General features: G+C 42.0%; 1 protein-coding gene across 35 annotated transcripts in view; it reads right to left on the bottom strand.

Annotated features, from left to right (window-relative positions):
- The window catches only part of ADGRL3 (adhesion G protein-coupled receptor L3), an 804,652-nt gene that overhangs the window by 17,477 nt on the left and 760,683 nt on the right, over positions 1-26,492 (bottom strand). For 10 of the 35 annotated variants that reach the window (XM_074950276.1, XM_074950286.1, XM_074950274.1 and 7 more), the window contains 3 exons: positions 16,922-17,050; positions 13,170-13,187; positions 9,297-10,662 (listed from right to left, as the gene is read on the bottom strand). The exons of 2 other annotated variants lie outside the window; for them this stretch is intronic. In XM_074950276.1, coding sequence (XP_074806377.1) covers positions 9,860-10,662; positions 13,170-13,187; positions 16,922-17,050 — 950 coding nt within the window. In that variant the 3' untranslated portion in view covers positions 9,297-9,859. Of the gene's footprint in view, positions 1-9,296; positions 10,663-13,135; positions 13,188-16,921; positions 17,051-26,492 lie in introns of those variants that run through there. 23 more of the 35 variants (XM_074950288.1, XM_074950293.1, XM_074950295.1 and 20 more) reach the window with 8 other exon arrangements.

Genomic DNA, 26,492 nt, shown 5'->3' with positions numbered 1-26,492 from the left:
TTCTCTCAGGCTAGCCTCTAATGTGCACTCACTTCTTTATAGCTGGCCATTGAATGTGACTGAAAGGGCCGTGAAACTGAAGGCACCAGCAACAATGTTCTTGGCACATTCTAGCCAGACAAAGTAATAAGCACAGCAAGAATCAGCTACAGTCATAGGACTTATTTTCCCCCTACTCCTAGAAGAGGGAAAAAACCCTAAGTTTTAATTGATGTGCCAGGATTATTATTATTATTGTGTAGGGGATTTGTTCAAAATTCCCATTAGTCTTTTGTTGGATCAATTGATTAATGGTCTGGTTGTTATCTCTTGATGCTCTCCCCAAAAGCTTTCTCCAGCGAAAGCAATGGTGTTTCACAGCCATCGAAGTAGGTGAGATCTTTGTTGTAACCATTATACAAGGCCTTCAGAGCATGTTAACATCTTGCTGCATTTGGAAGCAGACATTTAGATTTTCTGCCACTGGGATCCAAATTAAATGCTGAAGTAAATGCCTCAAAGGTAAGTGGCGGGAGACAGGTTGAAAACAGCTTTATTACAGCCATCATTTACCCATGGAGTGTCCTGCTGCTGGTAACAACCTTTTCAGAGTTGTAGGGTAACATGCAGTTGATTACAACTGGCATATGACGATACTGAGTCATCTATGTATGTGATGGGCAGCATAATGTTACTCTCTTGGCATTCCTTAGCTTTTCTCGCAGCCATAGAACTGCATATAATAATACATTACCCCCACTGGACATGGACGTGAAGAAAGCTAGGGTTACCCCCACCACATATTGCATCACAGAGACAACACAAATGCTGCACAGCATAAGGACAAAAATCCTGTCTCTTCCACTCTGCTTAGCAGGGAAAGCTTATTTGTAGGGGGGGACTTCAATTAGACCAAGTAGCGGATCATCAAGCAAAGGCAGATTATCTTGTGTTGGGGAAATAATAGGCCTTTTAACTAGTGACTTGGCTTTTGAGAAGTATGTTGTCAGCCAGATCTGTAACTCAGTGATTTGAATGGGCCTATTCAGATTTACACCAGCTGAGGAGTTAGCCTGCGTATCAATTGAGCATGATGGTTGCTTCGTGAGTTTTCTGTTTTCTTTTTTAAAAAGCTCTGTCAAAATATCAACCCTTTGCTTCCAGCTCATAATAACTGCACTGTCCTACTGCTTCATCTTTATGGAGTTTTTTTATTGAGGTTTTTAGCTTGGGTGTTTTACATGTGATTGTACAGAGCATTTAAGGAATAGACACAAAAAAGAATATACACAGAGGAAAAGGAAACCAAGCAAACTGCTAGTAGTTAAGAAAATGTTTTGTTGGCAAGTTTTTGGGTAAGAATATCACCAGCTGAAATGTGTACATGAATTATATGACTGATAAGTAGCAGGCACCTGTAACAGCTATTTCAGTTTGGAAACAGAAGGTTTCCAAATTAAAACTAACTTGGCTAGACTACAATGTTTCCATGTTAAATAGAATATGTCTCCTAGGACATTGTATACATATTGTTTCATTTATCATCCATATGTTCTTACAACTTGCCAAAAATGAATAGCTTCTATAGATACCTTTTCCTTCCTGTTTTCTGTCTCAGTCTCCAGTGGTGGAGAAACCCATAAGATTTTGTTACATAAAAGCAGGAAGTTCTGACTCTTGATTAGTTAAAGACATTTGCTTGGCAAGTCTGTAGATCCAGCTGTTTGCCTGACCAGAGATCAGCAGTTTGGAAGTAACGGTAACCAAGAAGTTTTAAGTTAGTTTATATCGACTCATTCCAACTGAGTAGTGAAAACAATTATTCACTTCAGATGAACCAATTAGAAGGCAGATGCAAAGTTCCTTCTGACTGGCTCCTCCTCAGAAGTGACTTGATGGTTCTTTTTTCTGAACTTCAGTCATCGTTTCCTGGTTAGTGCAGATGTTTGAAAGAAAAGCCATTTCACTTTATTAACCCATGGCTATTGTGCAACATTTTCCAACCTTGGAATTTCTGAGGAGAATGCTCCGAATGTACATAACAACACACACACTGGGTTCATGTTTTGTTGACTGATCCTCAAACTGTTTATTGTTCCTCAGGGGACTAAATTTCCATGGACGTCTGCAGCTGGCACCAGGGGCTGTTCAGACACCAGTACCAAATCTTCAGCTGAATAGGGCAGCCCATTGGATGGCCCTAGTACAGCTAGAGTGATGGTTACTGTTCAGACACCGGTGCTGCACTGCAAGGCATATGAGCTGCTTTGTACTGACTGAGGCCTCTGGGTTTGTAACTCAAAACCTCTGGGGACCATGTGGTCTCCCCTTTGTCACAGCACCACCTGGGACAAATCATGGGTCCTCCTCTTCCTTTTCAACAGGTGAATATTATCCACTGTACCCCTAGCTACTCCCCAAACACACACACATGCATCACCCATTCTCTCCCTGTCCACCCCCACAGAGCTGGCATCACAGAGCAATTGGGGGCGGTGAGGAGGAGATAATTACCTCCCTTGTTGCCAGGCTGTGGGAGGAAGTCAATGGCTTTGGAAGAGGTCTCAGATGTGTTTGAACCAGCCCTAATAGCTGCTTATTGTGGCATTGGCTCTGTCCAGACGCTTTGTGCAACATCTTTTGAGCTGTGTACATTACACGTGTTATTCTACACTTACGTTGTATTCTCACTTGGGTTTGGCTTCTAGCTGGCTTGCTACTTTCTGGTGTACAACTGGGGCGAAGACAAGATGAAGACTATAGATGCATGCTGCTCTATCGGGCTATATTGGAAAGAAGAACCAAATGAATGATGACAAGACATGCAGGGAAACAAATACTGTTTTAAACTCCTCAGCTGATATTGGTGGGAGGGAGGAACAAGGGAGAGGAGGAGAATGGAAAGTAAAATATTTATAAAAGCTCTTGACAGTGTGCTTTTAATTTTTTTCTCCATCATTCCAGATTTTCCTTATCCTACAAATAAAATGTTATGTACAGGGAGTGATGCTTGGATCTGACAGCTTAGAAGAGCACCTTTCCTGACCATGCTAGGAAGCTGTTTTCAGTGATTTTTACCCTTTTCCATATGACACACAATTACACAGAGCCATTTGAGAGTACTGCCTCTGATTCCAATCCTGTAATGACTGCACACCAGAGCTCCTGAGTAGGTCACAGGGATATCCACATGTGTAGTGATTACTGTATCAGAAGGCCTACAGTGTACTCAGAGTGCATCACATTTTGTCCAAATCTTTGGAGTGGAGCAGTTCTGAAATAGATAACCAGCTAGTGTCAATCAATGGGACCTACATTGATTTCAGTGGTGTCAGGCTGACATATATCAGCTAGGGATCTGGCTCACTGACTGCTGCGGGAGTTTGCAAAACTCTGGTTGTTTTGATCCCAGACCAACTGCTCCTACACATGAAAATACTATAAACTGACCTAACTTCAATGACGTATTAGGAATGGTCAACAGCTTCCCTGATCACAGAGCTATTGTTAATTTTGTCTCTGCTGATCTGCACTTCAAAGACTCAAAACAACAATACAGAGGAAATAAAACTGAGTGCTTCACAAAACAAGGGAAGATTATCTGATTTCAATTTTGTGCCATGGGATGTTCAGAATTCTACACCACAAAGAAGACCCCGAGACTGCATTACACTTCTATGCTTATTAATATCTCATAACATTTCACCCCTGCAATAGTCACTAACCAAAATCGGCATTAAGTGAGGTTAAATAGCTAAAAGCAAATATGAGCTTGCCCCTTTTTCAGTTATTTTTCACGGAGGAGGGACACTAGCAGTGATCGCAGTTCAAGCTTGTGTGCTCTTAGGGTCTCCATAGCCAGTTTTTAGTACGGTAAGATATCTTTTTAGTCCTGTTGCTTGTGGAAGTCTGCAGGGTCTTCTGTTTTGTGTATGCTGTTCTGCGCAGGTGTGTGTGATGCAAAAACACGGTGTGACTGCTACGTTAAGGATGCACTATTACAATTGCAAAGCTTGGCAGTTGCAATTCAGTTTCCAGTAACAGTACGTAGTGGTGCTATTTTTACATAAGCATCTGTACATTACGTTATTTAGGGGCCAGATCCTGGCCCCCAGCCCTCCTGCTTTGGATAGTTTAGGCAGCCGCCTGGGGTTTGGCCTGGTGGCATAGGCCCAGCACAGTAAATTCTACACCTCTGCCCCTTCCTGGCTGCAGTTTAGGGGTGCTCTGACAGGAAGAGGGGATGGAGCCATGCTACTGCTGCATACTGCTGATCCCCAGCTGCAGAAGAGACATTTAGAAGCCAGTGCTGCCGGATGCTATTTAGAGACAGCCCTGACAGAGAGGAGGAGAACAGACAGTAAAATATTTATAAAAGCTCTTGACAGTCTCTTTTAATTTTTCCTCTAGCGTTCCAGATTTTCACAATCTCTCTAATGCAAACTGTCCCTGCAGCAGCCTTGATGCCGAACAGGCCGGACAGAGACAATCTGCAGTCAGCCTATAGACAGAAGGGCTTCATAAAACTGCTGAAATCTTAGTGAGTGCCAGCGAGCTGTCACTTCAATTACGTATAGCTTAGCTGGCAACATGCCCACACAAAGAAGTACGTGGAAGTCATTGCTGTCTACACATTGCTTCCCCATCAGAGAAGTTTGGTTGGGAGGGATGGGAAATGGGTGGAGTCTTGGTTCAGTCCTCTAGCATGCAGCCTAGTAGAAAATTACAGGGAGCAAAGGAAACACTGGATCTCTGCGTCACAGCACCTCCTAGGCTATTCCTGGGGAATGCAGCTTACCCAGTGCCTGTTGCTCAGGGCTGTCTAAAATCACAAAGTAGACATCATATCATGCTTTTCATTCTTCCCCCATTCCCTGCAAAGTAAACACTTCAGAGAAGGATTGTGAACAAGATTTTTCCAAAAAGGATGTCTGAAGTTAGGCACCTAAATAAGAGGTCTAGTTTCCAAAAGGTGCAGAGCCATCAGCAGCACCACTGAATTCAGCTACTGTTGAAAATCAGGCCACTTATTCAGATACCTAAAAGTGGATTTAGGAACCTAACTTCAGACCAAAATTTTCAAAAAGTGGGAGCGTCCATCCATTTATCCATTTTTTGTTGAAGCCTGACCCCCTCCTTTTTTTTTTCTTTAAGTGTGATCAAGATATTTTTAGGCGGGAAAGATATATTTATATTTTCATTTCCCTGTAAATCAAAAAGGCAGATGACATTTTTCAGAGCCTTGGGGAACAAAATTCCTCCCAGTATAGGTAAAGCATACACATTTCAGCCCTCAAAGCTTTCTGTTTTGGAAAGTTCTGAGCATGTTAAAATATAAACGAATGTACAGCTGTAACTATAGCATTCACTGCTGCTGACTGTGATGTCTCTCTCATAGGCATGCTTGTGTGCACACCCCGCCCTAAACACACACTTCAGTTATTCTTATCTGCTGTGCTTTCCAGATGTTTTTTGTTTTCGAAATATTCTGATACTTGGGAAGTGCTTAGCAGCTTTGACTTTCTCACTGCTACATGCAGAAAATTTCAGACTTCACGGACTAAATTCATGAACTTCAGAGTTCAATTTTATGCACTGCAGATTATGCAGATGACATCAACACATTGTAGCTCAGTTAAAATCGGTACTCATTGACACAGTAGAATCCACTGTCCTGCGACTACAGGTCAGCATACAGTAGCCTTCACCATGCCAGTGTCCAGATGGTTGACACAACATGGGACCATGCCTTAAAGTAAAGGGTGAGAAATAAAACCAAGCAACAAAGGCTTAAAACTGGGCACGTTCAGTCCTGAGAAAAGAAGTCTGAGGGGGGACCTCCTAACAGTTGTCAACTATATTAAGGGCTGTTATAAAGAGGATGGTGATCAGTTGTTCTCCATGACCACTGGAGGTAGGATTGGATGTAATGGGCTTAATCTGCAGCATGAGAGATACAGGTTAGATATTAGGAAAAACTTGCTAACTCTCAGGGTAGTTAAGCTCTGGAATAGGCTTCCAAGGGAGGTTGTGGAATCCCCATCAATGGAGGTTTTTAAGAACAGTTTGGACAAACACCCACCAGGGATGGCCTAGGTTTACTTAGTCCTGCCTAAGTGGTGGGGGAATGAAGGTCCCCTTCCAGCCTAAGTTTCTGTGATTCTGTGAAAACTATGTTGGATTAATTTCATTAACATAAATAGCATTTTTATCCCCTCCGTTTTGTGAGTCAACCTTTTTGATGTCTGTATGTTGCAATAAGAATGGATATTGTAATGCAGGGTTGGCATGGGATGAAAATAGACCGGTATAAAATGAAGCGTCTCCTGCACCCAGAGAGTTGAGAAGTGAGGGAAGTTGGAGGAGAGAGCATGGATTGACAAATGTAGGGAAAATAAGAGAGGTGAGGGGAAGGAAGCCTGTTGACTCCTCAATAGATGGGCAGTGGAATGGATAAGGTAGGGAGACCATGACTGTGCCAACATCACAAGGATAATTTTCACTAGGATACATTGATTCACCAATGTATCAACCATAAAAGAGCTCTTGTTCTACATCAGGCACACCAGTAAACACCATCTTTATCAGCCACTGGCCTTTTATTATGACAACATTCACCGTGAAGGATCTTACCCTCTGTCTGGATTTAATTCTGCCATGTCCCTCTACAAGCATTTTGGGAGTCTACTGCTGTTGAAGGTTTTGTCCTTCTCAAAAATATATATAATTCAAGTATAGTAGAACATCAGCAGTGTCCACTTGACTCGCTGCACTGAAGTTATGTCCATAGAGAATCTGAAATTGTCTTTGCTTTGCATGCGTAAATCTACAGCATGCCATTTGTCTCAATCACCCTGACCCCATAATAATAAAAAGGGCAGGAAGTTTTAGGGCTCCAGGCTGACAGCATCAAGACCAAGAGGGAAGACTGGGTTGTAGGTGTTTCCCACAGTGCTACAAAGACAACTTGTTCCCAATGGCTAGGCATTGAAGTAGAATGCTGCTTGTTCTTGAGTGTAAAATCTAGCATCTGCAGCCAGCTCTCTGTGGTTACCTCCTACATTCAAAAATGGGGTTCCCTTCAACACATATTTCCAGTCTGAATAAGTGGCAAGCAGAATTCATCCAGATAACTAGCAGTGTGTGGTGTTGCATTGTTTGTGACTTCTCAGGGCCAGATTCTAATACCCTTAAATGTTGATTAGTACTTTATTTCAGGAGTAATGCCACTGAAGTCAGGATGGCTGCTTGCAGAATAAAGTACCACTCAAGGTGAGTAAAGGATAACAGAATGTGGCTTAAAGTCAATAACTGTGTAGCCAACGTATTTTGTTCTTCAGATGGGGAAAGCATGCAATAATAGAGACATCACCTACTCCAAATCCTTCTTCTCTAACTAAAGTTAGCTGGAGTTTTGCCACTGACTTGCACGGAAGCAGGACCAGACCTTGACAGACCAAGGCACAAAGGCTCTATGAGAATTAGCATCTAAGTCACTTTGTATCAGTACTGAGTGTGCCCCGAGGCACTTATTTTTGTTGTCAATCTTCCTGTTCTATTTTGTTGATTTTTCTAAATTACATATTTTATCTCTGGGAAAGTTATATAATTGTGCTCTAGTAAAAAATGAATTTCGAGGAGAGTTTGGTATGGCAAACAACACATATAAAGGAGACACCCCAGATTAGAAAAGTAATTTATATATGTCTTCCCGGTTAAATACTCGGAGGGACCATCAAGCTCCTGTTAGAAACTGGAGGTCTCTATAAAGTGGCTGAAATTGACCATGGAATAGTTGGGAGGATCCAGTGGTTCTTTTTTAGATAACTTGTTTCTCACTGGTCCACACCATTAAAATATAAAGAACACAAATGGTGGCTCGGGAGACCTAATGTGGACTTGTTTTACTCTTTGCCACGCTACCAATGGATTGTAACATCAGAAGAACCGAAGTACCAAAAAGATATGATGGATATTACAGTGCTAAAAAGGTACAACACATGAAATACTGCACTTAAATTATCTTCATGTCATAGGCTAGTTTATACAGTAGAAACCCCCTAGACCTATGCAGCGACCTTCTAAAAAGCAAGTTCACTTCATCTCATCCCTACCCCAAGACAAAGTACACCTAGTTTGATTTTCTATATCCTTCCAGTCAGCCATAGCTATATAATTTTTGTGCTTAAGTTATTCATCTAGGGCTCCTTTCCTTGGCCCCTGCTCACCCGTGGCCTAAAGGAATCAAAACTCTTGCACTGAAGACAGGAAGGGAGAGAAAAATGAAGAGAAAGATTAGTCGCACAGTACATACAGTATCTTCTAAATCTTAATCAGTTGTTTATTGGTTGGCAAACAAGTTTCACTTTTACAACAAATATTAGTAATGAGGTCATTCAACTCTGAGACCATACAAAATGGATCATAAATTAAAAAAAAATTATAACCTGTGCTGCTAATTTACCTCCGGAAAGCCTACATTACTTCAAATCCTGTCAAATAAATAAATTCCCTGTTAGGAAAATAACGAACAGAGGATTTTTTTAATCACGTCAAAATAGTTGGTTTTCAAATTCTTGTTAAAAGACAGTCAAATTTCTTTTTTTTAACCACTGCAGTACAAGTGCCTAGATCGGGAACCAGACTGAGGCCTGAAGACTCTTAACTCCTACAGGGATATTGTTTTCACATGCAGAAGCCCAGCTATAACTATAAGAGATCTCTTGGCTTCTAGTACCGTGCCTACTGCCTGGGTGAGGGACGGCTTGCCAAATATGCTTCATATTATTATTATTATTATTATTATCAGTTGTGCACTGTAAACATAAAGTTTGCCCTGCTCTAATCTGCAAAATTTCTGTTGGCAATACACCGACTGAAGAAAGAGAAAGCATGAGAAAAGAAAATTCCATCGGTTGGAAAGAATCTGTGATCGTATTACTGGAATACGAGCCTTAGAAAGTGACTTTTTTTTGTTTTGTTTTTTTGTGGTTTTTTTTTTTTTTTTTGCCCAGTGACATTTTTAAAGAATAAAATGGCAAAAAAGGATTTATGGAAAACCTTGCTCCTACTGGTAGACAAATCTGCAAGACCAGCACAACAGAAAAAGTTTTTTTTTTTCTTCCACTACATTAACAGGGACGCAAGTTCTGGAGGAACAAAAAGCAGGCTATATGTGCAATGCTAGTATCTGTACATTACATAGAAATTGTTCAATTTTTTTTCTGCCATTAGTTTTTTTTTATCAGTTAATACAGCAAAACATAAAATATGCGTGTAGCATATATAATTCTAGAATTCCCTTCCGTTTCATTAGATTTTGTTTCGTTTGCTCCCACAGCTAAGTGCGCTGCAGTTAAATCAAGTTGTGAGTGACCAAAAACCATTATGTGATACAGATTCATAATAAACAGGTTGGCTATTTTTTGTTGTTGTTTGTTCTTTGTGCAGCGCTCCCACCGAGATGCGTCATCTCTACTAGTTTCAAATGCACGTTTTGGCCTTTTCTTTTTTTTTTAAATCAGGTCCTCAGTAATAATAGCAACAGAGCATCAAGGATGTTTAAACAAACACAGCATAACTTGAGAAGGCCACGAAGTGTGCCATTATCTGTTGTATCTCTTTCATTAACATAATGAAGTCTGTCTGAGAGAGGGAGGGGAGGAAAGGGGTGGACTTTCATGAGTTATTATTCTCCCCGGGCTGGCCTAAAAATTCCAGTAAAAAAAAAAGTCTGACCGTTTGTTTGTTTTTTAGAACAGCACGAAGATTTAGGAGTACGCACAATATTACCACTGCTTGTATTAACTCAGAACAGTAAACCAGGTGTTAGGGACAAGAGGGAGGGGACGTTGGTTGTTTTACATTTTTGCTTAATCTTCTATAGACTAGTGACCAAGTGAGCAGGTCCTTTGGAACTCCCTTCAGGGGAAGTCCCGTCTTTGCTCGTTGGGACTATAAAACCATCACTGCTCCCTCGCCCCAGCTGGTAGTAAGTGTGTAGCTGATGGATGTGGTTCCTGGAGCCTAGATTTGGCATGCTTTTGTAGTACACATCGTCGGCATCACCAGTTTTGGCCGTGGGGGGGTCGGTCTGGGTGCTGGTGGTAACGCTTTCTGTGACGGGCATGCCAGCCAGTGCAGGCATGCTGGTATACAGAGAATCCCTGTTGGGTGACTGGTGGTCTTCTGTGTGCTCGTTGGTTAGCAAGGGGAAAAAGCTCTCACTGTTGTCTTGCGGGATCCGTCTCCTGGTGTAGTGGTGCGGCTGGTGGTTCTCGGCAGAATAAACCCTTGGCGGCAGCAAGGGGGCGTCGGACTCTTCGTGGATGAGCTCCAGGCCCAGGCTCTCCTCGTGGTTGAAGGAGGTGGCGTCGTCGAGGACGATGGCGTCGTCCTCGGTCGTGCTGCCGATGTTGTTGACGAGTTTGTTCACCAGGTTCCTGTTCTGTTCGCTGGAGCGCTCGTGGTTGTTCAGATAGGAAGGGATGTAGTTGGAGGTGAGTTCCTTCAGGATCTTTTTCTCTAGGGCAGTCTCGGTGTGGTTATTATACCCACGGTCAATGATTTGCACACAGTTGCTCAGGTACTCGCCGCTGGCGATGCTGTAGCTGTTGCCGTGGTTACCATTCAGTGGTAGAGTATCCATGACACTTGTATCCCTGGCATTGTTCAGAAGCCCCTCTGAAAAACATCACACAAGAGAGGGTGACTTGGGCAAAACAGGACATTCGCGCAGGATTCGCACAAACATCACATTTTCTTAATCAATCAATGCTGCACTGTGTTGCTACATTAACACAGCAGCTGTGTAAAAATAGATATCAAACAAAATCAAAAGTTAGACTGGGTTTGATAACAATCGTAGCGTTATGGAATAAACAAAAAAGCTTAATAATCTTTTACATGGGAACAAGAGCGCTAGCTAATAAGATTAAGGTTTTTCCACTGAAAATGATGTCTGGTATCAGGTATTGCACTTGATTTGTCAGTAGCTTATAAGAAGGAACAGCCCCTCTCCAAATAGCTCATGTTCATATCACACATAGCTGCTCCCAAATGCTTTCTCAGTTTCTTTTATATGTTCCTTAAAACTCAGGTGACCAGACAGCAACTGTGAAAAAACGGGACAGGGTGTGTGTGTGCGGGGAGGAAGGGGGGGGGCGGAAATAGGCGCCTATATAAGAAAAAGTCTCCAAAAACGGGACTGTCCCTTTAAAAACGGGACATATGGTCACCCTACTTAAAACTAAGAAATCTATGGGGCAGATGTTCAACTGGTATAAATTGTCCTAGCACCACTGATTTCATAATAGGAGGACCTGTATTTACAGTGTAGCTATCCCATTCCCAAATCATGGTTTAGTAAACCGATTGCATACATGAGATCTTGGGGGGATATTCTTATCTTCCTTACACCTATGTGACTCCTCTTGATGCAATGGGGTTGTATGGATATAATTTATAATTTTTGCTTCATGGTGACTAGCTTGTGTATCGGTGTTTGATTTTTTATATCACTTTCTATCTTTGAGACATATTTGCAAAGAAATTATACATCACATACCTTCTGTAACAAGGGCATGGCCAAAATTATTTGCATGATGCTGTGCTGTGAATTTTATATCATAGTCATATGCTAGGGATTACAGTTCTGTGAGTGTTGTTATTGCTAAGCTCCATATACTATATTCTTTCAAAAGCTGCCTCTGAGTTTCACTTTTTCATTAGGTAGCTTTGTTCAATAGCAGGGACAGTGCATACTGTAGGGATTATGGGCACTGTAGATTTGATGGGGTGCATTTTCATCAAGGCTGCTTGGGTATTTAGTCACGTTTGCATGAGTCAGCCAGTTATAAGCTTGCCTGCCATTTTGAAAATGTATCCCTCTAATGTTAGGAATTCTGACCTACAACAGGAAAAAATACATATATAACTGCAGAAACGAGGCCAGTGCCTTCTAGGAATGAGTTGGTTTTGTTGAAACTATTTAATTAACTATACAAATTTTCATAAACCTACTAACACTGTAAAGAAAACCCAGGGGCTTGAATCTTCACTCACTTACACCAGTGTAGATAAAGAGTAACTGCTTTGAAGCCAGTGGAGTAAATCCAATTTCAGTGAGAGGAGAATCAGGTCCTGGCATGCTAAGCTATCACGCTAATGACTATTGTGGTCACTAGAATGAACACCCAACATGAGACTGTATGAAACTTTCCATGTGTTTTTTTAGTTAGTGCATTCAGATGCTGCCAAAAATCACAGACAACACTGAACCAGCAGTGGTGGATTAGAGCAGCTCTGTGTTGACAACAAAGATTAACGGTCATTCACATCAGCAAGAAAAACTCTTAATACAGTGCTAGTGTACCTTCTGAAAATATCGGGTTCAGTCTATATCTGTGATGCAGTACTTACAGTATAGCTGTCTAAGACTGGAAAGTGCTACTGCAGACTTTGTTCTTTTTTTGAGTGAAATGTCCTGAATATGTCATCCCTATTTTGGATTTCTGGTGCATACGGTATATTGTTGTATCATGTATTTCCAAACAAACAAGGAAAGTTATGCATAAAATAAACTAGCCATCACAGACATAGAACAAAGCCATTTATTTTCATGTTAGAAGGTCTCCGTAAATGATCCACAACGTTTAAGGAAAATAAAAAGCAAATATTTTTAAAGGACTGTATGTAATGAGTGATTGTTACTACAGTGTCTGCTTGATGGTCATGGCTGAGTAACTTATGCATTGAGACACTGCTTGTTATTTCTGCTGCCAATGCATAGAATTGGAGGCTGGAAGATTCTGTAGGAAAATAACGTGGATGCATTGCATTTGAAATAGAGTAAGTTTCATAATGAAATATGCCATATAAACTGATAAAAGGTTTATGACTTTGCAAATAAAAATGTTTAATTTAAAACAATGTAACACACACGTAGTTACATGAGACTTAGAACCTATGTTGGGTAAATGACACAAAAAAGGAAATAGACAACAAAAGCATCTAATCTGTATCAATATATATAATATCTATATATATTAATCCATATGGTTTTTATTCTTTTGTTTTCAGAATTGTGAGAGATGAACTGCTTTTAATAACTACATCATCTATATGTGATGCAATAAAAGTGAACTAAAAAAATTACATTTGATATGCAATGTTTAGCTTTACTCCCATACTTGTCTCTCTGTAGGGCTCTAAACGACAGCATGAAGAAAAGGAAAGAAAAAACAACAAGTAAGCTTACAGCGACAGTAGGAGAAACATGAGTAAAAAGCAAATTGATGATATGCAGAAAAAAGAGTTAACAGAAATAATTTCCACTGCCCAGAATACATGAATCTGTTACATGGTTTATTTCAGGTTAAAATACTGACATTTTAGCCAAAAAGAATGTTTTAAGCACAATAATAAACATGTTACTTTTAAAAAAGATCTCTTTTTGATTTTTTTTTTCATCTCAGTTTACATTTTTAGGGTGCAACACAAATCAAGAATAAACATCTGGAAATGTAAAGTTTAAACTGGCAATCCCAACTCAGAAAGGCAGACACCTTTAGTGTCATTAGAATGAATGTCTTTACTTACTGTTAGTTATAACCACCCCAGCAGTTAACACTGAAACCCATTTCCTTGTTAAACTGTTGTGTCTTCCATCTTTTGCACACACTGTTTTGTTACTGTGAGGGTTTTGCTCAACCAGGGGGTGCTGGCATTTTAAAATCTTTTGCAATGAAGCATTTATTTATTTATTTGCTTTTGTTTTTAAACCAAACACACCAAAGATGAGGATGAAGTGTTAACTTTCAATTTCCCATTTTGTATTGGTTTGTGGCACACCTCATTTATGTTATCTTATTTCCTTCTTCTATTAAAATAATCTTTCACGAAAGCTGCTGTAAAATACCCATCATTTATCCAAGACTTGAATTGATTTCAGCCTATCCAGTGAAAACACCTCCTCTCTCAGGTCCAAATTGTGGCAACCTCTATGGTTCAGCAAACCCCACAATTTCTCAACTACTACCTTATTCACTCCTTATTGGCCAAACCCATCCCATCAAAGGAATCGAGCGTGTCACCACTGACTTCTAAGGCCTGACCTGAAGGGTCTTTCCACTGGTTTCAATGGGCTTTGGATCCTAATGGCAAACACCTGTTCTCAGACAAAACTGCCGCAGTACAGAGTGCAAGTTGGGACCCTCAGGGCATGTGGTCTGCAAGTGGGCTATACACAGCTCCCCCTGAAGTCAAATAATTATGAAAACAGATTCCCACAAACAGTGCTGAATTCTGCTTTTGCAAGGGAGAACAGCTGCAGAGATTCCCTGCCCAGAAATAGCAGATCCAAAGGGCTTATCTTGATTAAGATTTAGTGACATTTGGTTAGAATGTTTTAGCTAGCACATTATAAAAGTCTAGAGCAGAGAAAGTATCTTCAACTTGAACAGCGCTAGCATACACTGGAACTCAGAAATTGCTGCCCTGGATCGGACCCCAGGTCCATTCAGCCCAGTACCTTGTCTCTGACAATGGCCAATACCAGACATTTCAGAGGGAGGTGCAAGAAACCATTGCCTTGTCTACATTAGAGTTTTAGAACATGTTAGATAGAAGATGTTCTCTAGCGTGCTGTAACCATTAAATCCCAGTCAAGACAAACCCAAATGTGGTGACAATTCGTAGTGCGTGGGAAGCGCACAGAAGCCATGCTTAAGTGGCACCAAGTGTATATTTATAAAATGTGTTATTGACTCAATAGATTATCACAATGGCTCCGTTAGTTTGGCTATTGGGTCAGTATGCATGAATCCCAGGAGATTCGTAAGGCCTTTTGTGGAACGTGTATTTACTAACTTGGGGCTGCAATATGGACTTCTGCAAAATTCATAGGGTCGTACGTCAAACAGTACGAAGAAACTCCTGCCCAGAGACAATCACCTAGTTTTGAAGGCAATATGTATTACATTTCTTACTTCCCAGGATATATGTATGATTAGCAATAAACTCGTAGTCTCCCAGAAATACTGACTCCAATTCTGCTCCCACTGAAGTCAATGGCAAATATCCAGTGGGTTATTGGCATCAGTACTCGCGGAGTTCTCTTTAATTTCTATTGACTGAACCCTGAACAGGTCTCTGGCCCCAGTTCTGCTCCCTTGTATTGAGTAGCACCTTAAAATCAAAGGGACTATTTGTGGAATGAGGTTCTACTCAGTGCAAATAACAGAATTAGCAGCTGGGCCTTAAAATTAGACGAACAATTTTTTTTTAAATGCACTTTCTAGAAGAAACTTTTTGTCATATTTCAGCCCTGAGCACATTTGTAGAGCTGAGACACACAGCCAGGAAAACTGGAGATTACAATAAGCCAAATGCTGACTCAACATTACCTGCTGCCACCCAGAAAGTACCTCTATAACCCAGTTTAAAACTTCCCCTGGCTAGTTTTGAAAGCAGATATAAAATGATGTTAATCTTAAAGCATAGCATCTTTTTAACAGTAACAACCTTAACACTTCTCCAGCAAGAAAATATAAATATTTACATGCCAAAACTGTACAGATTATCAAAACTTGCTTCAACAGTTGTGATATAACAAACTTAAAATTCAGAGCAATTCACGCTTAATGTTCATTCCTTTAACAAGAATTAGTGCAATCTAATTTATTGTGAGAAGTTAGTACGGTTCAAGAAATTTATGAACAGAAAAAAGGTCAAATGCATATGCTTTCCCCCTTGTTGTTGGAAATAAAAGACCCTGGTGATACAATTCAATATATAATTTCATCATAAACAATGCTGCATCTTACATAATATCTTTATTGCTTGCACTGTTGCTGTTATTTATTTACTTCCTATGAGACCCTTTACTGCAAAGGGACACCTTAATTAGAAGAGGAGCAAATAAAGAGAGCTGACATTTTGGAAAGTATTTGTGTTTGAAAGCAGAGTTACTCTCCAATGATTCAGTTGTCTATGGGGGGAAAAAAAAGGATAAAAGACTGAACTATTGAACTTAACAGATGCAACCTGATCAAGTGTCCAAATACCAGATTTATTCCCCAAATCATTTGTAAATAGACCTATCCATAACAAAAAGCATTGTGACATTCATTTACAAACACAGTCTACTCATGCAACCAGAGCAAATACAGAAGACAAATATATAGGTCACAAGGGAATGATTTTTTGCAGTAGAATCTTATAGAGTAGGTCCAGCTGACTCTTTGCAGCTATTTGCTTCCCATTTACTAGAACAAGGTTACAAGAAGAGTTTCTAGTTTCCTGGAGCTCTTATTTGGTCTCTTTAGAGCACATGCAGTTTGCATTTATTTACATGACAATACATATATTACCCCACTCTAAAATCTGCTCTCTTTGGAATCGGTTTAGATTTCTGCTTCCATATCCCTCTTAGAGCTCAAGGGTGTGGTTTTTTTTAATGCATAATCTCTGACAGACACATTGATGAGCTATTGACAATTTATTTTTCTATATGCTATTTCAAAAGCAATAGTAACTTTGGTATCAAAGGCCATTTTGACCTCACTTACCTTGAAAGGTGCTCCTCTTTCTAAAATGAATGACAAAGAAATGAACTGACAACAAAGCGATAAATGGATACAGCAGACAAAACACACACTGATGACTAAAACAATACAAAACCAAAAGAATCAAAACCACCACACATATTTGAATGGATCTGATGAGCAGCTATCAAACTGAGGTCGGTTGTTTGGTAGGGCTAGTGAGAAAAAACCTAAGGAAAATGGAAAAATGTACTGAGATGAGAGGAGAGATTATTTATACCCAGTTCCAAAAAAACAGGGAAGGGGGGGAAACAAAGGGAAAAAAGAAAAAATGGCCCTACATAAGCCACATAAAATGGGACTCTCACTAGAAAAATTAGAGAGAAACTCCTGCACACCTTGTGTGTTGTACATGCTGACAGAAGGGTTGTTATAGACCGCCGATTCCCCGAGCAATGTATTATAAGGGTTGTTAGTGCCATGAGGACGAAGCAGAGCATTGGTTATAAGATGATTAGCCATGGCTCCTGGAGCAGCCCGATAGAAAGACAGAGAAAAAAAAGGTCAATCAGGCAAATGTGGTATAAAAAAAAAAAAGGAAAAAAGAACATTCAGCATGACAACAGTTGAAATAGTCCTGATTACAAGCAGCCAGCTAATTAGACTTGGAAACTATATGCCACTAAAGCAGCACAGATGTTTCTGACAATGCACAAATCCAAGTCGATGCAAAAGAAAATGGATTGGAATGCTGATAAGCCACATTTATAGCGGTTTCCCTAGTTGCTCAAAGTATAAGCAAGGATACGACAAAAGGTGACAGTCTACACAATGGGGGGGAGGAGGGGACCCTGTCCAGAAAGTGCCAAATGAACCAAACAATAACAATGACTCACATGAAAATACATTCACCTCTCACTGTTGACTCAGGTTTATTTACTGGTCGCTCGGAACATATATAAAAAAGGAAGGATGGAAAATGTTGGCTGCCTTAAGATTCTGGGCACTTATGAGAGAGCTCTTATTCAGGGAGCAGCTATTTACGTGCAATAGGGCAGGTACAATTCTATCCTCTGTGCTTTAAATCCACTCGGTAACACCCTAATGTGCAGCAGCAATGTGCCCTTACAAGCGTGAGCATCATCATTCTTTCAAGAGTCCCTACAGACAGGACGAGTGCAGCCCAAAGAGGTCTTGCTATTCCAAGGCTGTACGTTGCCTTTGCAAATACAATTTTTCACTCACGTCCTCGTTGGCTGTCGTTTTGGAAATTACAACCTAGAGGAAGCTGAGGGGACACAACTCCAGCCTGTTCTTTATGCTAAATTTCGGGAGGATGAGCTGCTGGATTCTTGCTCTTCAGCGTGTGACCAGAGACACCTACCTTGTTGTCTAAGGGAAGGAAGTTGGCATGCATACCAATGACTTCCCTCCCCTGCCGTAGCCAATTTGCAGCAGGCCAAAAGCCCCTTTTGAAGCAGAGGTGCGGAATGATGGAGGTGGCTGGTAGGTCTGTGTGTGTGGAGAGCACCAGCGGCAAGGTGGAGAGTGGAAAAAGGGAGGACCCCAGCAGAAATACACACGCACGCAAAGGGGTAGTTGAAAATCTGACAAGGCTCACAGCATCGTTACCAAAGACCAACCTGCAGACTAGGAGCAGGGAGAAGGGACATTCCCTCGGTCACTGGCCCGAAGAATCAAGCGCATACATGTTCTTTACTACCTGGCCTAACCTGGTCTCTCACACTTCCCTGCCAGGTCAGCAGGCCCTGCCGGGGCAAGAGGTGCTACAGCGGGCAAGAGGGGGCTTGCAGGACAGTGAAGAAGAGAGTAGGAGTGAAGAAAACAGAATGACACCTCTGCTTCAACAACCTGCTGCAAATGGGCAGCCCTGGGTGTAGATGGCTCTTCAAAAGGCACCAACCTGCCCTCCCTGCTTCCACTGCAGTACCCAACACAGGCCGGCGCCTCCGCTCCAGAGGTGCTCAGCTCATCTGTGGGGCATGCCAGGGGACACCCCCAGTCACAACAATATGCAGGCCTGCAGTGAGGGCGGGAGGCAGTGGGGAGTTGGGAGGGCATGGGAGAGGAAGCAGAACATGACTTAGCAACAAAAGGGGAAAAATGACAGAACAGAAGGGGTTACAAAGAACATGTGCGAGAGGGGGAGAGGACAGCAGCCATTTTGGGGCACGGCTCACGCAGACCCAGGACAGAAGGGTCTGTGTGTCACGTGGGGCTGTTGTCCCAGGAGGTGGCTGCATGTCATTACCTGCCCAGATCATTTGTACATTTCACTCTGTTACAAAGAGCTGGAAACTGCCCTGTGGTTATCTACTGAAACTCCTGCTTCCTGCTTAGCACGGGCTCTTCCAATGGTCCCCTGTCTGTACAGCACGCGCTGTCCATGCCCTGGAGGCCCAGCCCTGGGCTTGGTGCAGTGCAGAGCTCTGCCACCCCACGGCAGGAGGAATTCTGCCCTTCAGGAGGTGTAATGTTACCTCCTTTGCTGGTTGGGGGGCAGGGAAGCCCATGGCTCTGGCCTTGCCCCTTGGGGGGCATCTTGCCTAGAGGCAGCAGTCTGCATGTCCCTGAGGACAGGGACTGTAGCTATGCGGTGTGAAGAGTGTGGGGTGCTTTCCTTGGGCACCAGAATGACAGCCAGGCACACACACATATATGTATATATTCTCATCTGGATTTACTGCTGATGGAAGGTGCCAGTTTGAGGAACGTGGAGACTCTCCCTCTCCCTATCTTAGAGCACTTCGGAGGCAGCACGTCTTACCTCACCACCAATGCACCTCACCAACCCCAGAAGGAACCACCCCACTGATGACAAGTACAATCAGCCTCTATGGGCTGGCCTCTCTGTTGAGATGTAATGGTGATTTTGTGATGCTGACGCCTGCCCACCACATTTCACATAGGATACACAGCCGCTGATAAGAACCTTGGGACTCTACCATGGAGGTGGATTTCCTGAAAAACCAAGTGACCTACCAGGCTGTGTACGTTAGGGCCTGCTACAGTATTTCATTTAAACAAACACCCGACCTCTGATGGGAAACTTGAAAAAAAAATACATAGTTGGTCAGACTTTGCAATTCTGACTCTTAATGAATAATATCTCTCCAATACGACAGGGACAGAAACTGGCCTCACACAGACTGCGTATAAATATACTAAACAAGAATAATAGCCCCTTATTTTCTGTCTCTCTCTTTCTTACTCAGGTCAATTCCATTAAAATTATTTCATTGCATGGCTGGGGCCAAATTCTGCTCTTGGTTACGGCAGTGCCAATCTGGAGTAACTCACTCCGCTGAAGTCAGAGGGTTTAATCTGGATTTATAAAGTAACTGAGCACAGAATTTGGCCCTGCTTGTTTCCCCGCTGTAAAAGGCGGCTGAGATCATGGACCTTGCTTCTTTCAAAAATGGGACGGTCAAAGCAAATAGGACCTTGGTCTTTACAAGAAAATAATAAATAATGTTATTATTAAAGAGTTTGGATCCAGCCCCTAATTTTGCCTTGAAGACCCTCCCTTCTGCTTACTGGTCTCTTTTGTAAAGCACTTTCAAGCCTGTGGATGAAAAGTGCTATGTAAGAGACAGATATTATTATGAATCAATCTCAGAAGCACAATCTTCCCAGCTCCAGTGACTGCTGGCGGGGGGGGGGGGGGGCGGGGGAAGGGGGAGCTCCAAATGACTGATAATTAAAGCTTTAATTAAAAAAATAATATTAAAAAATGACGGAGCTCTCTTTTCAAAAGGGAAGGTCAGTAATAAAAAAATCCAACCCCCTGACACTAGCTAGCCACACTTCTGACTTTCCATCCGGCTTTCTTTGTTAGACTTCAACATCACCATGGCAACCACCAGGGCTACTAGAAGGAGAGGATTAGGACTTCAGATGAGGAATGAGCAGCGGGGGGCAGGTGAACTCGCAAATAACCCTCCTGTTTGCATGAAAATGTCCTTGGTAATAAATAATGAGCAAAGCCAAATATAGGAGACATGTGATCCAAGCAGCAGGGTTTCTAAAAATATCAAAGGTTTCTATAAGACTCCAGCTCCTCTGTAACAAGTGGCTGGGAAGAAAAAGGAGCGAGAGAGAAGCGAATTATTTCCCCAAAGAAACAGCGTGCCAGACAAACTAGAGCACTTAGCAACAGAGCCTGTGGGAGACGTTACGGCAACAGAGTGCGGACTGCGATGAGAGGGAAGTGTGTGGAATGGGGTGACAGGTTGGAAAGGAAAGGTGCTTTGAAAGTTGCTAGTGAAGGCCGGGGCACGTGAGTTTCAAAGTAGAAGGAAGCAGGCTGTGTATGTGAACTGACTGTTCGGATTCCACTCGGTGTGAGGAGCCTTTCTTGCTATGTGCTGTCTGACTTATCCCTGGCTGTCTGCCCAATATCCTCAGCCAGAAGCAGCTGGTTCATAGTTTGTATTTTCTTATTTATTCACTTATAGCTGGATCCTAAGCTCCATTGCTTTCAATGGAGGAATGCCAATTTACACAAGCTGAGGATATGCCCCCAATATCTTCTTCATGTAGCTAGCATTTAATGATAGTCTTCCTTGCATAAAACCTCTCTGCTCAGTTGCTCATGGCACTTGCATATTGTGCGTATTCGACAAACACATAATTTATTTGTTTAGTTACATGTGACTGGTTGTCAGCTTCTGTGAGTGGAAATTCCCGGGGTTCTGTAAGTTGAAGAGATGCTATCGATAGCACCTTAATTTTGCTTTCCAAAACATCGTTGCACTCTACATGCTTGTAAGCGTGTGGCCATGGAGTTGGAAAGAATCAAGGATCACCCCAGACACACATCTTGGGGTGTGCTCGTCTAATGAGAGGAGCCAACCAAAAACGGAGCCAGTAGCCAAAGGCGAGTAACCATAGCATACAAGGATCAGAAGTTGTAACTCTGAACAAAATAATACAAAGAGACAGCAACACTCAGGTTTCTGTTTCAACAACACAAAAGTTCTAATCTAGGATTTGGTTCAATCCAACATTTAGCTAAAAAGCAGCTGTGCAATTCAGATCTAGATCCTGGTTGAGATTCTAAGCACCTTCAAAGTTCATAGATACTCAGTTACAGGTTGCTGGTATGGGATTATCTCCAATAAAGCATTTAAACACTATGATTATAAACAGAGATTTACCATGTGAGAATGACACTCTCTTACTCAACACCAGAGTTGGGTGAGTAATTCGTAGCAAATAATTTTTTCAACTCATTTCGCCACTTTTTCTGTTCATGAGTTTTCAGCAGACAGATCACAATTTTCTCAGATTTGTTATTCACAATTACTTGTTGGATATATTCAGTGACTTATTCTTGGTCTGTGAGAGAGTTTGATATTTTATAGATGAACTTTTTTGATTTGTCACAAGATCTCTTTTTGTTGAAGGACTGGATGAGTGTCACTTGTAAGGCCAGATTCTGATACCCTCACTTGCGGTGAGTAGTCCTTTGCTTGGGGAGTAGTCCCACTGATTTCAGTGGGATCACTTCAGAGGCAAGTTTATTATTTAATGTGAGCAACTGTCATCTGCAACTGGTCCTTAGAATCAGATTTCCTCAATGAAAAGTCAACATGATGAATCTGAAATCTGCATTTCACAAATATTCTGCTTACATTTTCTGTTTTGGCAAAAGTTCCTGTTAGGAAAGTCATCTGCTAGAATATACACCAAAAGCAAATAAAAAAGAGGTGCAAACACAATCCAAATGAATTATCCTATAATCCAAATAGTTGTGTGCCCTCCCCCCCTTTTTATTTTATTTAATTTATTTGCAATACTCACTCAGCTGTACTCAACATACCAACTCTGTGGGCATCTTCGAGTCAGCTGCTTATTTTACTGACCAAGCCAACTTGGACTGTTGTTAACAATGCAGAACCAACACAGTCACTAAAGAGGGAACCAAGTTCTAGTTTTCTCCATGCATGGTTTTTACTAAGCTAAGTTCTGCACACAGAATCTTTATTATTGGTGGAGGTTTAAGAGGCATAATTTTTATATCCCAGGCAGCCGGGCTGTTAGTTCGAAAAATCATCTTTTGAACTGTAAACTCTACAAATCCAATATAGAAGCCGAGGGAGAACAAATGACAAACACCATGATGCCAGTTTTTACAGTCACTCTTCTGACTATAACTGCAAATAAAGGCTTTAAATTGTTAATTTATCTACTCTGTGTGTATATGAAAGTAGATACCATTTTTACTATAGTGTGCAACGTGAATTGTACCTTATTTCCCGCTTTGTTAGACAGAAATTCACGTTCTTGATGCAGGAGTATATTGAATGAAGAAATAATTTTGGAAGAGTTCAATGTGATGCATTTAATAGAGAACTGCACATCCATTAATAAGTATGCTTTTAAACTTTCAATGAAAGCAAAGAATGAAAGGGAAGATGACAGGTGGATGTCACTCGAGTCTAGACTGTATCATTCAGGACCACAATTGAAATAACTTCTTGCTGACAGCTGGCTGACAAAGCACTGTGGAAGGCCTTTAAATGAACTTGAATCGTCTGTCTGGTCTACCCAGTAAACACCATAAAGGAAATGCATTCACGTGCTTCTTCATACTTGGTGAAAAGCATTACCTTTCAAAAGCAATTAACAAAGTTACTCAAGAGATGTGCCTTTCTCTAGGATCACATGCCTGTGCAATTAATACCATGCTCACATACCCAGTTTGAGGGAAACGGACCCAGTCTGTTATGCCTGGCTTCAACCCTTCTCCATTCCAGTCTAAAATTGTCCAGGCCTTAGCCAGCGTGCCCTTCAAAAAGAAGAAACCTCAACCCCTTTTCCACCCCAGTATGCTATAGTATTGTACAATTAAGTATCTACTCCCTGCAGCAGCTGGCACTGGCCAGTGTATCGTTCTATGATATTTATATGGCCTACATGACCACAGTATCTCTGAGCCTCACAGTCTTAAATGTATTTATCTTCACAACACCCCTGGGAGGTAGGAAGTACCACTGTACAGCTGCAAAACTAGGACCCAGACTAAAGGCAAGATCCACGAAGGGGATTTAGGGTTACAGTTGCAACACCTATCATTAGGCCCCCCTGCTGCCCAGTAAAATCCACAGCCCCTACTTAGGCACCCAGGTTCCCCATTGCAGTGCAGGGGGAGAATTAGGCACCTAAGACTCCGATTCACAGAAACCAGCATGCTGAGCAGGGAGCTGCCTAAACTAGCCAATAGGAAATGCTGAGGGGAGGCTTAGGCACCTAACTCCAGGAGAGGGTTCAAAGGGACTTAGGAACCCGACTCTGGGCCTTTCTCTGCTCAGGATTCTCAGCCGTGAACCCTCCACTGGAGTGAGGCTCCTAAGTCAAGTCAGCCTTTTCTCACCAAAAAAAACAATGGAGGAGAAGGTGGCAGTGCCTCCCCCGCCCCTATGCCCAATAGCCCAGATGTTAGAGTTCTCGCTGAGATGTGGGAAACCTCACTCAGTCTGATTCAGAGCTGGAACCCAGCTCTCCAACCTCAGTACCCTGACCACTGCGCTATGGAGGATTCTGGGGTGAATCTCCATCTCTCCTGTTGAAGCTGTTCCACTTGACATGAAATACTTTAATAGCTGTTGGGCCAGACAAAGAGAGAGAGAGAATGACTATACAGCCTGGCGGCTAGCACACTCTCCTGGAAGACCTGGGTTCAAGTTCCTGCCTCAAATCAGGCAACTCAGGGACTTTGCCTGCAGACAGTGACATGCCTAGCGACTTCAGAGGCCTACAGCTGAGTGGGGATTTTGGGATCTAAATTTCGGATTTGGGTACCCGAAGTGGCAGTTAGGCACCTAAATCCTAGATCCTTTGTGGATCTAACCCCAGGTGGCTTGCGTGAGCTGACAAAAGAAATTTGAGTCAGAGCAGGGAATACAGTCTGGTACCCTGACCACGGGATCATCCTTTCTTCAGCCGGGGTCAATGATATTGAACTAGACCGGGTCATGAGTCTCTTGTTGAAAGATTTCACTCACTAACGTTATTGGAGCTTGGCCTTGAGGCAGGAAATTCTCATTCATTTTTGGAGACTGGTGAATGAGTCGAGAAACACAGGTTCACAATACAAATGACTGATTTGAGAGGATTTCTTATTCCAAATTCCTAAGGCTAAACTCTAGAAGAGAATTCAACTCTCTAATTCTGCTGGTACTGAAATAGCTGGGCTATGCTGATTGAAGTGTGTGAATTCTAGCCAGTTTTTATTAATTCTGGTATAAATGTATTTATTTGCATTCTCTGAAAATTGTCTGAAATTAAACATTCTTCATTTGCCTACATACAAAGCAGGAAAGAAAGCTTGTCTGAGCCAGACCTGGGGCTTTCCTTATCAGCGTTCAGTAATGTCCTTCACAGGCAGACTTTCCAAGTCTGTAAATGATTCTCTTATTCAAGTTCTCATTCAATTTACTCAAACCATTAATGCAATGATGAAGAGTCAAATGAGACATGTTCATTGGGTGAGGTGTGTGTATGTGTGTGGGGCGGGGACGACAGGTATTCCAGCATTTTGCTGGTACCCACAAACAAACGCTTGGACATTTAGATTTATCAAAAAAAGAAAAGGAGGACTTGTGGCACCTCAGAGACTAACAAATTTATTTGAGCATAAGCTTTCATGAGCTACAGCTCACTTCATCGGATGTACGAAAGCTTATGCCCCAATAAATTGGTTAGTCTCTAAGGTGCCACAAGTCCTCCTTTTCTTTTTGCAAATACAGACTAACACGGCTGCTACTCTGAAACCTTAGATTTACCAGGCTCTGTTCTTCTAATAGCTAACAAGATTGAGCTAATAAACTTCAATAAACTGGCCTATTAAATTTCTCTCAAATAGGTTTGTTGTCACTTGCAGCATCTAATCTATTCATTGAGAAGCTATTAATACTCACTGCGGTGAAACAGAGTTTCAACAAACGAGGTTCTAAAGCTCTGGGCCATCTTTGTCTGAAATTAAACATTCCATGCTTTAATGCAGAAATAAGAGATATATATGCAGGCACGCACATATTTGCATTTGATACATTAAGACCAGAGTCCTGTGCAGGATTGTAATTTGCAGTTCATATTTCAATCATTTGGCCGTTCGAGTTTAACTGGCAAACACTGGAGCTTCCACCATTGCAATCTGGACTTTCCTCTGATATTCAGGAAGTACCTGAATAAACCTACATGTTTATTGTTTATATTTCCTTTTCCTTATACCTGCTGAGATCCCAGTGTCTGGGACTCTCTTTAACTGAAGCTTTGTGACTGGATCGGAAGACACACACAGAGTCAGATTTTCAAAACTGCTCAGCACCCCCATCTGGAGACAAGACTTCCAAGGGCCCATCGGCCAGTCAGGCACCAAAGTGAGCGGCCAACTTTGCAAAAGAGCTCAGTATGTTGAATGAGGAGCCCTTTGAAAATGTTCCAAAAATGGGTGCTGAGCCCTTGGAAAATGGGCCCTGAAAGCTTTTGAAAACCTGCCCCATGAAGTCTATATGCGGCATGTGACATTATTCACACGGTGCTCTCCAGCTTCTCGCCCAGCATGTGCTGAACTCTGCCAAACCTGGGAAGGGTTGTGGTGGGATGGTCTTCTCTTTGTTTCTTCCACAGTTCTGGCTGGGAGCCTGGAGGGTTAAGGGGAAGGGTGTGTGTGTTCCCAAGACACAGCAATACCCCTTTCTACCATCATCATGCCTTCCTGAATGTGTACACCCTTCATATACTGGTACTGTGTGCTTTCATGTCATCTCAAATCCCTTCTAGTTGCATTTATTTCTTAGGGACACAGGTCCCCACTCCCCTCACAGGCTCTGAGTGCAGAACAGTGGGGTCGTTCTGCCATGCAGGGTGCCTTCCACCCTCTGTGTCTCTCCAAGCACAGTTGTAGGGGCAGGTGCCCCTGCACCCTGCTTTGGAGGCAGG

Source organism: Natator depressus, chromosome 4, assembly GCF_965152275.1.
Source record: "Natator depressus isolate rNatDep1 chromosome 4, rNatDep2.hap1, whole genome shotgun sequence".
In the NCBI taxonomy this organism is placed as follows: domain Eukaryota; kingdom Metazoa; phylum Chordata; order Testudines; family Cheloniidae; genus Natator; species Natator depressus.
The sequence above is the reverse complement of the archived record's forward strand: the minus strand, read 5'-3'. Positions and strand labels throughout refer to the sequence as shown.